Source organism: Lycorma delicatula, chromosome 4, assembly GCF_047948215.1.
Source record: "Lycorma delicatula isolate Av1 chromosome 4, ASM4794821v1, whole genome shotgun sequence".
Lineage (NCBI taxonomy): Eukaryota > Metazoa > Arthropoda > Insecta > Hemiptera > Fulgoridae > Lycorma > Lycorma delicatula.
The window spans coordinates 159,316,024-159,332,252 of NC_134458.1; the positions used below are offsets into that span (position 1 = coordinate 159,316,024).

Consider the following 16,229-nt stretch of genomic DNA (forward strand, 5'->3'; position numbering starts at 1 on the left):
TTCATTTGTCACTTTTTCCACCCACCTGATTTTTAATGTTCTTCTACAGCACCATATTTTAAAAGTGTCTAATCTTTTCTTCTCAGGTACTCCAATCATCCAAGTTTCACTTCCATATAAAGCTACGCTCCAAATATATAATTTCAAAAATGTTTTCCTGATGTTTAAATTAATTTTTAATGTAAGCAAATTATATTTCTTTCTAACTGTAAGCTTGTTTTGCTTGTGCTATTCGGCATTTTATATCGCTCCTGCTTCGTCCATCTTTAGTAATTCTAGTTCCCAAATAAAAATTCTCCTACCTCCATAATTTTCTCTCCTCCTACTTTTATATTCAGTGGTCCATGTACGTTACTACTACTACATTTCATTACTTTCATTCTGTTCTTGTTTATTTTCGTGTGGTAGTTTTTGCGCAGGACTTCATCCATCCTATTCATTGTTTCTTCTACATCAGTTATATTATTTTCACTTATTTTCCAGTTTAATTCTTTCCATTTGGTACCACTTTTTAACAAACTTATGAATTCTTCCTGGAAGATGTTTTGGTCTTGTGCGTAATCAGTTTTGCACCACATCTATGATTTCTTCATTAGAACAAAATGATTCCTTTGCAGCTCTTCTTTTAGTGGATCAGAAGGATGAAAATCGCAGCCAGATCAGGACTGTATAGCGGGTTGTCCAACAGCTGAAAACTGGTGTTGAAGACAATTGATTGTTTGACTGGCTGTTGAAGAAGTTTTATCCCACACAAAATCATACCTTTGGAAAATTTTCACAATCTTTTGTGCTTGATTTTTGCCTCAGTGATGTCAATAGATTGCAGTAGTTTTCAGTATTCACCATTTCATCTTTAGGATAAAAACTGGAAATTCTACAGCACGCAATAACATCATCAACTGTGCTGTAGATGTGTAAATTTTGAATTTTTTTGTTGAGAAGGTGAAGGATGTTTCTAGAGTTAACTTTGTCTTGTATTCTATGGTTCTGAATCGTATGCCTCATAATTATTATCTGCTTCATACATGGCTGTTTCATCTTCTTATTTTTTCAAAAGCTTCTGGGAAATGTTTAAATGATTCTCTTTGAATGTCTGTCGTTTTACACTGGAACCCATTGAAACAAACTTCTTGAATGTTTAAGGAATGTGAATAATTAAACATACAGACCTTGTGGCTTTACTTCAATTTTAATTCATAGATTAATTCAGTAATCTAGTCATTTGCTTAACAGCTTTGATGTTGTCATTCTATGAAATTAAATGCCTATGCCTACCTTTCTGTTTTTCACAGAGAAATCTCACTTTACAAGGGATCAATTGATATATAGATTTTGCTTCCAATTGCATATCTTTGTATTGCTGCTGCATTCTACGAGTAATCTCAGTGTTTGTCACCCCTTCTTAATTGAGCAAATGTACATTGTTTGCAATTTAAGCAGCCCTTATTTTAAATTGATTTTTAAACATAAGCAAGAACCTCAGAACAGTCAGTGTTATGAGACATTTGATTTGGAGGGAAATAAAAGTTGCTGTTTTTTACTTACCCTTAAATTTTAATATAATTTTGGAAACTTTGTGATTTCTGAATTGTGGAATTACTGCAATTAATCAATCTGATTTTTATTAAATTGAATTTTGATGATAATTGAGGTTACAGAACTTAATTGTATTGGCTTTAATGACATCATTATCAGTTCTGCCTTATGGCAGTTCCAGTCATGTGTGCAGCAACCTCCAAGTCTCAGTCGAGCTCTCCTCTTCATTCCACTGTAGCCTTCCTTTCCTTGCCTGATGTTATCTAGCATCTGGTATCTTTTTCCTTTTTCTCTTGTCCCCTACAGCATTCCTCATCAGACAGTTTCTTCTCAAGGAATGGGTGATTAAATTATGTTTCTCTTCTTTATAACATTCAATATTTTCCTTTCCTCTTTAACCCTTCTTAGCACTTTGTGATTTGAATTCTGTCTTCCCACTTCACATATTCTCCATAATCACATCTAAAATTCCTTCAACCTTTTCTCTTCCTCTCCATGTTTCTGCTTCATATAGCATTTAGTCAGTCTTTTCCCAATCTTTCTCTAGTGGTGTGCATAAAAGTTTCTTTTTGTTTTGTTAAACCTTTTCTTAGCAGTAGGTAGCTATTTGAGATTTTACGTCTGTTATACGGTAAAGGTTTTCTTTTATAATGAATGCTTCCATATATCTCTTCCCTGTCCACTTTGATTGAAGTTAGTGTACCTTTTCTTCTTATCATGAATTTTGTTTCCTTTTTACAGATCTTCATCTCATATTCCCTGAATTTTTATTTAGATGTTCAATAATTTCTGTTACTTCTTTTTTTCTTTCAGCCAGCAGTACCAATGTAATTCACATATATTATATATTTCACTGTTCTTCCCCAGACACACTTCTCTACTTCCATTCAAACATTTATTATTTATTTTCTCCAAATAGACATTAAACAAGTTTAGTGATAGGCAGTAGCCCTGTCACCTCTGCCAAGTTCTATCTTCTGTCAGTTCTTCTCCAGATCTTACTCTTAACTTTCCGATTATAATATAATTCCTTAATTGGTTTCCTCTCTCTCTCTCTCTCTCTCTCCAATGTAGTCTGTGTTGTTTTTTTTAATATGACAATAGATTTATCCCATCTCATTTTGTTAAATGCCTTTTCCATGTCTAAGAAAATGGCAACACCCTTTTGTTTTTCTCTATGTATCTCTCTCCTATGTTTTAACAGTCCTTTTGCATCCCTTGTTCTAGCTCCTTTTTGGAATCCATATTGCTCTTCATCAAGTATCTTCTCTGTAGGACAATTTAATTTAACCTTCTATTGATTGCTCTTAGTAAAATTTTGCTGCATGTGATATCGCTGGTCCTAAATTCTTCACATTTTTAACCCAAATTTGTCATTTTTAATGACAGATTTGGGTTAAAATAAATGATAATCATATTTCAGAGTGTTATCCATTTAATAATTTTAAACCAGTGTATTTCGAAGACAATAAGCAATTACTTGGTCAATTTCTTCATCACTTCACTATAGGTGAACTTAACAGTTTAAAATTTGCTGTTGAAATAGTTAAATGTAAAAACTAAGTTTTTTTTTTAGGTTGGAATGTTTCATATATCTTGGATATCCTTATTGTTCAATTGTATTCAGTTTAACGCTTTGCAATTTCAACCACATACTGCAAGATAAAACTGCAGAGCTTATATTTAAACTGTATTGACTGCTATTAGTCTTATAAATATTCAATGTAAACAATTTTTTTTTATTATTTTCTTAAAAATTTCCATGAATTTTGTTTAACTTTGTTCACATCAGACTGGATTAGTTTTTTTGAACCTTTAAATGTTTTTACTGTGTGGAACATTTTTGTTTTGAGATTCAGTGTTGTATAGGCACTAATGTCATAAGTAGATGAGCTTTCTATAATTTTTATGTGATTGTACCTACTAAAGTGGCTTGTAGTGACAAGAGATTTAAAATGAAATTTGTAGAATAGTTGTAATCGTCATACCATCATATCCTAACAAAGATGAAATACTATGTTGAATCTGATGTTGAAACTTTTTTCCGAGGGGCTTTATTTTTTCCATAACTGCTTACTGGTTTTTAACAAGATAACTCATCATTAACTACCTTGATAAAAATTGCCCTTCATGAAATTACTTGTCATCCCCTTTTTTTTATTGAAAAGTGCCTCTGATGAAATAATTTGCCATTATGAATTGACCTGTTTTATTCTGTTTTTTGACAAGTTACTGCAATGTGTGCGAGTCTAGTTCCATTTTTACTCTAATTTAACAGTGAAGTGCTAGTAACATATTGGTTCTCTATTCTATATGTCTTGTTTCATATCCTTCTGAACAGCTGTTACCATGCATTTGTTTTCTTGTTTTGATCGTTCCTCAAGTTGCATAAGTGTTAGTTTTCTTATTTCTTTGTGTTGTTTATTGTTTTTTTTTAATCATTTTCGTAATTTTACTTTTATTTTCATGTAATTTTCAGTCATATTTTTATTTCCAAGTGTTTGTGTCAACGGGTGTGAACGTACATAAATAAGAAATAACAAGTGTTTACTGTTACCTAACTGTAGTAATTTTTTATGTGATTAAATGGTCTTTGTGCTATTATTTGAATTGCTTACTATTGTTTTACAATATTATTAATACGGCAACTGTCATATACCTAACACCTAACTAGGTGTTGTAAGTGATATTTATTAGTACAAGATGGCCTGTACGTTACTTGTAAATGATAGCAATATAATTGAACTTTTAAATATTATTTTTTACATTGCATGATAAGTAAAGTACATAAATAGGTCCTTGAATTAGTTTTTTTGTCATATTTCATTGTGTAGATCAAAAATGTGTAAAAAATGGACAAAATAACAAAGGTTTAGTGAAAAAAGGGCACAATATGATTTTCTGTAATTATTTATTATATGTAATTAATTTAGAATGCCAAAGTTGCAAGGAAAAAATATGAAGTCATATATGGTCATTAAAAAAAGTGGGATATTTAATTAAAAACATTTTACTTTTTCTACTTGATGTTTACCAATGTTGATATATCTATCCCTTGGCATTTTTAGTTCCTCAAAATTTGCTGTATAAAAGTCTTGCTGCTGTCTTGGGTAGATTGGGCTTCACATTCAATATGTTGTTCTCAAAATGTTAGCTGCCCAGGTGATTTATTGATTAATCACTTGTAGTTAATTTTGGACTATAGGGGAAATATTGAAGAATTGCCATCTTAATTGATTGATTGATTGATTGAAGTATTTGAGGGTTGGCATTGTCATTTTAGAGTAATATTTCTTTATTAAATGTGCCTGGACATTTTCTTCAATTCTACCTTGAGATATCAACGGCATTTCATAGTACAATAGAATATTCAAATTATTACCTTGCTTTTGAAGATGAACTTTTAGCTCTCCTTGAATAAAAAAAGTTGTAATCATAAACTTACAGGCTGATTGTATTTCCTTGAATTTTTGCATAAAAATGGAGATAAAGTGTTCTATTGAAATTAAATCATCTTAGATATATACTGGTAATGCATCAATGATTTACCCCCAGTAATAATCCTGTTATGTATTCTTCTTTTTCTTAAACATTGCAAAGGATATGTTGCAAGTATATTTCCAACCAAATAACTTTGATTCTTGTCAGTTGTTAAACACCCATTTTGAGTATACTTTCAGAAATCCATTTATGTGGCATATACTGTGAGGAAACCGTATGAAAGTTATGCTGACAATAGTTACTAGCCTGTCAACTCAACTCATCTCTTCGCAATCTGAACCTGATGGTCTGTTAGTCTAGCAATAATTTTTTAATGCCCTAAAAAGATTTAGCTGAAATGCACATTTACTAAAATGAGTAAAAATATGTAAAAAAATTATTTTCTACATATTTTTACAAACAAGTTATTAGTCTGAGGTAATGACATTTTGGCTACAAACAGTTCCATTAATAGTACATAAATACAAAAGGAAAAGTAATTGGGATGATTATTTTGTGCCAGACATTGGAACAAATATGTGAGACTTTAGCTAGCCTGAGTCCAGACCAGCATGACTAAAATTATTTTTAGACTTATAGTGTTTTATGAGGTAGTATAATATTTAACAAAATATATTTTAAAGTGGGTGGATAGTTTTGCTCATTTTATTTGAGCAATTTTTCATTTGACTTTTGATTTGTCCTGTAATCTTGATTGACTGTTATAATGTAGATAGAACTGTTATTTAACATTGAATTCAGAGTTGTTTTGTTGTTGTATATATTTCATTGATTTAACTGTTTAGTATTAGGTACGTAGTGATATTCAGACTGTGTTGAAATGTGGAGTGCATTCAACAGTGTTTAACATGTACTGTGGAATTGTTTTCTGCTGATTCATGTCTCTGCATTTATTACTTTAGAATACATTTACACATTTTTAAATAAATGTATATAATTTTTTTTTTAAAATATAAAAACCATTTTTTCTTAAAATTATTTAGGCCTGTTAGATTTTATTGTAAATTGTTTATTTTCTCTTGCTTATTTTTCCATAAATTTTTTATTACATATTCTTTTGTATTTATGTATTCTTAATAGGACTTTTGATAAAATATAAATCTTCTTTTTTTTAATGTTATTATTGTAGTCTAAAATTTTGTTTGTAAATATATAGAAAATAATTTTTAATAAAACTTAGACTTCTAGCGTCGGTAATCAATTGTATTAGTAAATTTTTTTTGTACTTTTTCGTTTCTTCCCCTCCCAAAAGTTTACAAGTTTTTCACCTGGAAATTACTCAAAGTAGCAGGAAGTATTGATATTAACAGTAGCCAGGTTGGAGAAATAACCCAATAACATGATATACCACTTACATTACCATTTTTACAACCATTTGTATTTATTTATTTTATAAATTAATCTAACCAAACTTAATCCATGCTCGCTTCACTCGTTAACCTTGACTAATTAACAATAATGTTTTCAGTATTTAAATAAATTAAGTGATTATTGCAATTATTTATTTTTTAAATAATCAAAATATTAACTGTTAATTATTCGAGGTTAGCGAGTGAAGCGGCGTAGGTTAAGTTTGGTTACATTATAATTTATATCTATAATTGTAAGCAGTATTATATATTTTTAATATGTAAAATTTGTTAATATGGAGAATGTTTAAAATGACCAGTATAAAACAGCATGTTAGTGTGTTATTAGGTTATCGGGTGGTGAAAAATTGTATAGTTATTTCCAGGTGAAAAGCTTGCAAACCTGTGGGGGGAGAGAAATGAAAAAGTATCTTTCCCCCCAGATTAAGTTAAACTGATATTTATTTTATTATTTTTTTTTTCTATTTTTTGTTTTGTAAAAATGTATCTTTTATAGAAAAAAAAAATTGAGTCTGTAAAAGCTTAATTTCAATCCGTTAAGGATTTTGTCCTATGTAAAAGTAATTCATTACATACTAAACATAGATTACTGATAAAACTGTATTGAAGAATCTGTTATTTATTTTATGATTTCTTTTCAGTTACTAGATTGTTTTGATATATATCCATTCTGTTCAGTTGTGGTTATGTCTTTTATACAGTCTCTCATACGTAATCTGTGTGTTTCTCATACGTTATCTCATATATTCATTTCGTTATCTTTCGTTCTTAGTTATGCTTTGAGCATGTAATCTTAATCTCCCTAAAGTCTTATAAGTCATGTAGCCCAGTGGTTTCCAAACGTTTTTGATTCTTGGTGCCCTTGCTGTATCCAGATTTTCCCAAGGTGCCTTTCGTCATATTTAAGTACTCGTGAAACAGCCAATAATTTTTTTGTAAAATAAAAATAAATATAAACAAAAAAACCATTAAAAATTAATTCAAGACATTTTAGATCACAAAAATGTGACATCTAAACTTTGCTAGGTGTCCTGTCCTTTAACATTGAATTGAAAGTGTAAATAAAGTTATGAAACATGTATAATATTTTGCAGCACCCTTATGAGGAAGTCTAAGCTTCTCAGAGTACCGAGGGACACACTTTGCTAATCACTGATTTAACCTATTGCTCTTTCATAAAATTTGACATTCTGTGTTGTGACTTAGTGTTATGATTCTTATTTTTCTTAATCACTTCATGGAATAATTCCCTGACAAAATTTACTCCATTTTATGTAAAATATTCTGTAAAAAGAGAGTAGGAATGATATACACATTTCCTTGGAAAAAGTAAGTGTTCTCCATTGTTTACAGCTGTAGAGTACTCCAATTGTAATTAAATGCTAATTTTTAGTTTTTGTTCTTGGTTTTCAGTTGATACTTACCCTTAAAAGAAGGGTAATTACTTTTCAGAAATATATTAGCTTGACTTTTCTATAGATATTGCCCATTATTGTGGGCCTTACAATATGGCTATCTGCTGTTCTTATATTTAGTTTCATACTTGTTTCTAATATAAGGTTTCATAATTGCTGCAGACACAAACAATACTATTTAATGAGCAATATTGTTTGTGGCAATATTGTGTTGCTTCTGAGCAAATTGGTAAACTACTCAATTATAGACAGTTACTTTATAGGTTGATAATTTCCCTTTCCTTTTCTTTCATCTTTTTTTTCTGGTATCCTGATTATTGGCGCAAACATTATTGTAAGAAGATAGGTCAACTTTCATCTGGACACATAAAAGAAGTAGATGCTACGGTTTCCATTTACGGCAGGTCACATGGACTGAATTGTCCTATGGCTGTTAGATGCATGATATTTTTCCTGATGTGAGAAGTATGCAAGTAGTTAGGTGGGTTTCCCCTGATGGCATATTACACAGTTTCTTTTTGAACATTGGCTAGATTTGGTTTGATTAATTCAGGCTTGTGTCCAGAGTGTAGGGCCATTGATAATGTACACCATTTCTTATATATCTGCCCCATGTACAAAACTGAAAGTACCAAAGTACCTAGAGAGCCTGCAAGGATCAATTCTGGTTTTGCTCTGCAAGTTAATTGGAAAACTGAAAGGGAATGGAATATAGTTGCTGGCTTCCTTAGATTTTCAGTCTTGCGGAGGATGGCTGAGAGGGTCTGATGCTGTTATAGATTTTTAGATAGAATAGCAACCCAGGTGGCTACGGATCTGCTTGGGTGCTTACTTCACCAAAATAGGCATTTTGGGATCAAGCCCCAGTTAGGTGAGATTTGCTGTTAAGATGAGAATGGATATGTGGAGAACTCTAATGTAGCTGCAGTGTGGGAAGGTGTAGGCTTTAACCTCACTCCCAAAAGCAGACCGGAGCAGAGAGAGATAGGTGTGTTTTCATTAGAGACTTATTAAATTTGTGAATTTGTTTCTTGATTTTTAAGTAAATCAAGAGGACTTTGAATAAATTGAATTGTAGGACAATTGTCGTTGTTGCGATCAACACATATTTTGTTGGTATGAGGATAGTATTTTTGGTGTTTAAAGTAAGATCAATCAAGTATTGATCTGAGTACATAGTCCAATTGAAGTTGATATAGGAAGAGTTTTTGTGTGAAACCTTTAGTGTTAGGAAGGCGCGGGGATCACACTTCTGCAAATCAATTAATTTGATAGTTCAGGGTTGTAAGTTATGGTAGGTGGTCGTGGTTGGAAGAAGTCATATGAAGGTGATGATAGTAAGCTGTATAAATACGCTGATGGACATGTCTGCTGAGGCATTTGCATCGGTGGCATCCTGACAGAGGCCAGACCGATGACTGTGTTGTATTGTCAAGTTTACAGGGTCTAAAAGATGACCTCTGGTAGCACCCTTCAGGGCTAGGAATGGAGGGGTGGTGTGGCGATCAGGATCATCACAGGCAAATATCTTCCCCAACAGGGGTCACGATTCAGTAATGAATTGAAAACTGTGCCTGTGAGACTTTCCAAATATCTGTTCTATCTAAGATTACATAAAAAACAAAATTATTGACTGAGGTACCTGCAGATAGTTAACTTTCATACCCCCTAAAACCTAATCTTAACATATTGGATGTAATTTTTATGAATTTTAGTTTACACCCAATTGACTAGTGCATGATAATCTACTGGGATGAGCAGCATTAATTAAATTTTTTTGTTAGCTGATTGAATGCAGTAAAAGTTTATTATCATGTTTCTATTTAACCTACATCAATAACTTTTCTCCCCATTTTTTTTTTTGGGGAAGTGTTAATCTTATTTACTTTTCTTTGGGTTTTTATGTATAAATGTGCTACTGTTGTTATTAAAAAGTAATAATATCAGATAACAAAACTATTATTTTATAATTCTTTACAATACTTTAAAACAATATTTAGAGAAAGGGCCTTATTATTGTGTGCTTCCTACCATTATGATTACCATCATTGATCATAAGATCTTCCCAACAATTTATTTAAAATAAATTACTTTAGTTCTGAACTAATATTACTTTATTAATGAATTTTTAAATAAAATATTAAAAAAGAGAAAAAACTTTAATATACGTAAATAGATAATGCCATCAGATTGATATTATTATTTTTTGTACTAATTTTATTTATTTTTAATGTTATTTCATACATTTATTAATCTTAGTATTAATATTGACTTGAACCAGTCTGTTATATTTTTTATAATTAATTTTGTATTTTGTGATGTTTTATAATACATTCCCTTGATCTCTTGAAAGAAATATTGGGACGTTATTTTTTATTGCTACCTTCAGAAAGTTAAAAATATTTTTTCTGTATTTGTTGCAGATGTTCTCAAGAAGAAATAGATAGTAAGGTGGCTGCATATCGCAACATGCTAATGGGTGGTGACAATAAATTGGAACGATTGCCTTGTGATGAGTTCGGCCGAGTTGTGTGAGTAATTTGTATTTCAGTCACGTAATAATAATAACAGTATTTTAATCATAATCACAGCTGTCTAGAACTGATCGGTTCATTTATTAACTACCAGTTTCATTTTTACAGTGAAATTTAGTTGTGTTTTTTGTTTTATAAGTTTAATTTAATTGTTAAATCTAATATTATTATTTTTAAATAAAATTAAAGATTCAGTAATTTTTTTGGTCAATCAGTGCTATTAACAATATATAATACAGTTAGCATGTTAACTTTATTATCGTTAAAATTATGTTCGATTACATTACATAGGTTTCTATTTATTGAAAAGAGAAAATTTTTGTTAAGTGTTAAATCTGTATGTATTTCAACATATAATTTGGTATAGTGATGACTTTAGTTGAGATTATCTTTCTAACAATTTTAAAAAGTGTGTATTGATCGTTATATTCCTTCATTTTATTGTGGCTTGTTGGTAAAAGGAAGTTCTGGAATATAAAGAATATTCTCCATGTGAAGTCTGATTTACCCTTTTTTAACCAGGATTTTTTGGTCAATTATTTGCACCATTAACACAATAACAATAACTCTGAATAAAAACAGATTTTGCTCAGTATGCCACTAGAATGATTAAATAACTGTAAAATTGTATAATTATTATTTATTGATATAATAATTTAAAAACAGAAAGAAAGATTATAAAATTTCAGAGGATTGAGATAACTTTCAATGGCTGACATGATTTATGAAAATTTTGTTACAAACTGTTGCTAATCATTTTGCGGAACTAAAGTTTAAAATATCAGTTCAGTAATGTACCAGTAGAATGCAGCATAAATTGATGATAGCTAACATGAAAAATTTCAATATTGGATTTATCAGCCATGTTGACTGTAGCACCTTCATTGAGGTTTACTTCTTCTGTTGACTACATCTGACAAAAACCACTAAGGGATTAATTACCTAAGCTAGTGTTTTAACTTTTGGTATTATTCAATTGTAGATGAATCTGCTGGTGCTTATATATATTACTCTGCTTTCTCTTAAGTGACTTGCTTCATCTTGTTACATTTGCCGGGTAGAAAAAATGAGTATTTTCCCCTCGTAAAATAATTTTCCCTTTACTACCATTGGCCACACCTTTTCTGTACTGAATATCCTGTTTTAAATTACATCATTGAGGATGTTAAGTTGGATTTTTTTTTTAGACGGGAATTAACCATTTGTCATAGATATTTCTAGAAAATGATGGATCTTTTTACCAAATTTTTTTGTGGACAACATACACCTACAAATAAGCTAGTCTTTTATTAGTTAAAAAATTCCCATTTATCAATATTATTATTGGCTAAAATACAGTAAACTTATTATTTGTAGGTTTGTTTATTTTTTTTATTCTAAAATATATTTCTTAAAAACATACAAATGATTGATACATAATCAATTTACATATTTTTAAATTCTAAAAAAAAAAGATTTAAAAAGATTACTAAACTTTAATCACTGTTACTGTTGACAAAGAAAGATATCCTCAATTACTGTTATATAAATCATTGTACATTGTGATCACAATGTTCAATGATTTGTTCATTGGTCACAATGTAGGAAAGAAAATGTTGGGATTTTGTTATGTTTTATTCCCATGGCACAGAATTTAACATGAGACCTACATATTATTTTTAAGTTATATTTTTAAACATGTGGCTGAGTGCATCCATCTTCCCATTAATCGCTAGAAAGTTTTAGAATTACCTTAGTTAAAATCACCAAATGGGTTAAAACCGTAGTACCTGTGATGCATGTAACTTCTGCAACATTTTCTCATAATCCCAGTTTAATAAAGAGATTCTCTCAATAACCTGTGCAAGCAGAAATAAACCCCCAAAAGCTTTAACCCTTTGCTAAACATAATGCTTCACAATCAAAAATGTTATAGACTGTATCTTTACATAATTATGTATCATAAATAATATGTGCACTCTGTGTTCCCATTTTTTATAATTGAATCGTTTAAGCTACAGAGTCCAGTGATCTATTTTAACTGTTTTGTAGTCATGATTAATCCACAGTCACTGAATTTAACAGGTGGGATATCTTCCCGCCCCCTCCTGTTTAGCCTCTGGGAATCACTGTTATTCAGGATGAATGAGGATTATTTGTTTGAGTGTACATGAAGTAGTATAGTCTTGTACAGTCTCAGGTCGATCATTTCTTATATGTGTGGTTAATTTAAACCCAACCACCAAAGAACACCAGTATCCACGATCTAGTATTTAAATCCATATAAAACTGCCTTTACTAGGATTTGAACCTTAGAACTCTCGACTTTGAAATTTTTGTGAAGACACGTTCACCACTAGACCAACCCGGTGGATCAGGGTGGGATATCTATTAGTAATTAAATTAACATTGTTATGAAAAAATCAAACATTACTTTATATTGTTAAAATACTACATCAACTAAAGGAGGATTATATTGTTCCTGGTGCTCAGCTTTCCATTTTCACATATCAAAACGTATCTTAACTATTTTTACATAGAATTGACTAGAAGCAGATGTAATTCAGTTCCTTCTACAGTCCTGGTGAGTTGAAATTCGGAAACTGTTATAAAATCTGTTATAACAGATATGTGGATGATTATAAATCTGAATGTAAAAAGAAATATATAAGTGCTTGATCATCAGAGGGAAATTCAACTGTATTGATGTGTGTGTGTGCGCGCGCATGCGCGTGTAACTATGATGAAACTTGTGTTACTCAAAACATGTATCAAATGTTCAGGAGTAACTGTGATAGAGGATGATATAATATGTAGATGTATAGTTAAAAATGTTAAACTTGAATATGAAATATAGATTTATATTTTTTGAAAATTCAAATAATTCATTAACCATTGTGCAAATAAAATTTAATATTATATGAAATACAAACCACCAAAACACAAAAAATAGATATGTTAAACTTACCATATTAATCCCAAGAATTGATTTTTGTGGGATCCCGAACCTTCAGTTATTAAATTCTATTATTACATTAAAACATTTATTTTTGATTTGTTAATTCATCAAAATTGTTATTTGAAGATTTTAAAATTATTTCTGACAAATATGAAAATTCTGCTGTCCAGTACAGGAATCTGCCTGTTCAGAAATTCAGCAAAATTTTCGTATTTGTTTATAATAAATTTCAGAGTTCAGAGTCAAAAAAATATTTCAGAATTGAAAAATCATAAATGAATATGTTTTAATATAATTATACAATTTAATAAAAACTGAAGATGCGGGATCCCACGAAAATCAATTCTTGGGATTAATATGGTAAGTTTAACATATCTATTTTTTGTGTTTTGGTGGTTTGTATTTCATTTAATATTAAATTTATATTTATGTAAGATAAATATAAATTTTACAGAGAATGATGTATAAATGAAAATGAAATTACAAAAATAAAAAATATCATTTATTAAAAAGTATTATTTACAAGTGAACATTGCTGCAGTTTTATACAGTAAAAATGTTACTTTTCCATCTAGATAGCATTGTATAGCTGTAGAAGGGAAAATATTGTAATCAGTCCAGTTTGGGCATATGCGGTTTTCACCAGATCTCTTGACCATTTTGACACCTATGGAACCAAAAAAACCAGATGGAAATTTTTCAAATCTTAATGTTTGTATGTACATGTGTATGTTCGTTGTTGGCCTCGAAAATCACCTTATATCTCCAGAATTACTGGACTGATTTTGATCAAACTTGGTCAGATTACTTCTATATGGGGCATTTATGCCATTAAATTTTCAACTTAAAAGGTTAATAAGTGGGTGAGGCTGTAGAGCAAGGTCACCCTTAGTATCTCAAGATTTCACCTGATTAAGGTCATATTTTTTTTAAGCATGTTTGTTAACATTTAAAAAATAACAATAATTGTTAAAATACGTCTTGCAAAATCGCACCCCCACCCACAAAAATGCTGTTGTAGTTGTCTGTCTACTATGTTGTGGCGTTACAGGTGAGCAATACAATTAAATAAATGAATATTATTTAAAGTGTAAAAAAGTAACTTGTTCTGACTGGGTGTCGAACTCGATCGCCTGGCTGACTTGGTGCCAGTTGCGTTAAGCTTCATGGCTACACCAGTGTGTCGACTGTACAAACACTTTGTTCTATATAAGTTGTGAAATTACATTAGTTTAGTTAGTGCCAACTGTTGTCACTAGTATTGCCACACCCGCTTGAATTAAATACGGTATGCGCACTCTTTAGTTAGAATCATTGAATTAAATAAATGTAAAAATATTATATTTAAATAAAATTATAAATATTTTAAGTTTAGTTGTGTGTGTAAGCTGTGCATCAGAAACAACCCACAGTTGTGGGACTTTCCAGGAACATGGCTTTAGCCGCATGATGAGAAAGTCCTACTACTGTGTTCTAAATTTTTTTATAACAGAAAGTTATATAAAAAGTCTGTTGAAATATGTATTTTTTTGCAAATACCTTTGTTTACTATCCATTGTTTCTTCTGATTATAAATATTCAGGTTTTATTGTTAAGTTGTGCCTAAATTTTTCAATATAGGTTATTGATTATTTTATTGCAAGTACTTCTTGCGAGTATACTAATTTCATTTTATTCATTTTGCTTTCTAGGTTTAGTTTTTCCATGGCATTGTTTTGTTATATTTCTCCTCGGTATTTATATTTTTCAACCAGTTAGATTTTTCCTTGTCTTGTTACTAAATGTCGAGACTTCTTTTTTATGATTGGTCATGCATTCAGTTTTTTCATAGAATATTTGAAGATCTGTTTTTTCTGCCGTTTCCTTTAAGATTTTTATTTGTATTTAAAATATGTTAAAATCATATTAAAATCAAGGTTTTTACCTTTTATCTTACAGTATTTTTTTTTCCATTCTTTGATGACTTCAAAAAAACACAAATGACGAGAGTTGGGGATTAACCACCTCTGTGCCTTACTTCAGTTTTTTTCAAAAGGACCGGATATTACACCCATAAATTTAATTTTTGAATAAACTCTTGTTACAGTTTGTTTAATTAGGCTCCTAATTTTATCATTCACTCCCATCTCTGTTAAAATTTGGTGTAGCAATTCCTGATTTACCGAATCATATGCTTTTTTGAAATTCTCAAATACTGCCACATATTTCTTGCTGTTAAACATTCTTTGACACTTAAGAGCAAGAGTAGAAATGAAAAATTACAGATTATTCACAGAAGATTTATGATCGGCATGATTTGCTCTTTCTAAAACCACCTTGGCATTACAAAGTTATTTACGTATATTCAAGTTGTTTACTGATATACATCTGTTTTTCTTGTATAACTTTGGTGAGTAATAATTGTTACTGACAAAAGGGAAATTCCTCTGCAATTATTATTAACTTTCTCTCTGTCTTCTTTTTTTTGTGTAGCGGATATGTTAGTGCAATTTTCTATTTTTATGGTATTTTTATAATTTTTCAAAGTTTTTCAATTTCGTTAAGACCAAACATTTATGTTTCTTCATTTGCTAATTAAAGAAGTTCTGCTTTAGTAAAATTTATTCCCAAGGCTTGTTCTTGATTAAAACTTTTTCTTGGAACAGCAAAACTGCTGGATGGTTGGAAAACTGGTTACTTTTTCTGTAACTATAGTTTTTTTTGAGAATGGTATATATTGACAGTTGTAGTTAGAATGCTGTTGCTGCTATTAGCAACAAGAAGTGTTATTGTAAAAGTTGTTTAAAACCATTTTGGTGTTTTAAACACCAAAAGCTTTATTCAGATTAACTTTATTCAGCTTTATTCAGATTAACTTGCATGCTCTAACTGGCTTCTGTGGCGTGAGTGGTAGTGTCACAGCCTTTCATCTGGAGGTCCCGGGTTTGAATATCCT

The 16,229-nt window shown here is 30.3% G+C and overlaps 1 protein-coding gene across 3 annotated transcripts in view; it reads left to right on the forward strand.

The window, feature by feature from the left end:
* Positions 1–16,229, forward strand: part of Srrm234 (Serine-arginine repetitive matrix 2/3/4) — a 203,751-nt gene that overhangs the window by 46,509 nt on the left and 141,013 nt on the right. For all 3 annotated transcript variants that reach the window (XM_075364599.1, XM_075364597.1, XM_075364598.1), the window contains exon 3: positions 10,246–10,353. In XM_075364599.1, the coding sequence (XP_075220714.1) occupies positions 10,246–10,353 (108 nt within the window). The remainder of the gene's footprint in view (positions 1–10,245; positions 10,354–16,229) is intronic.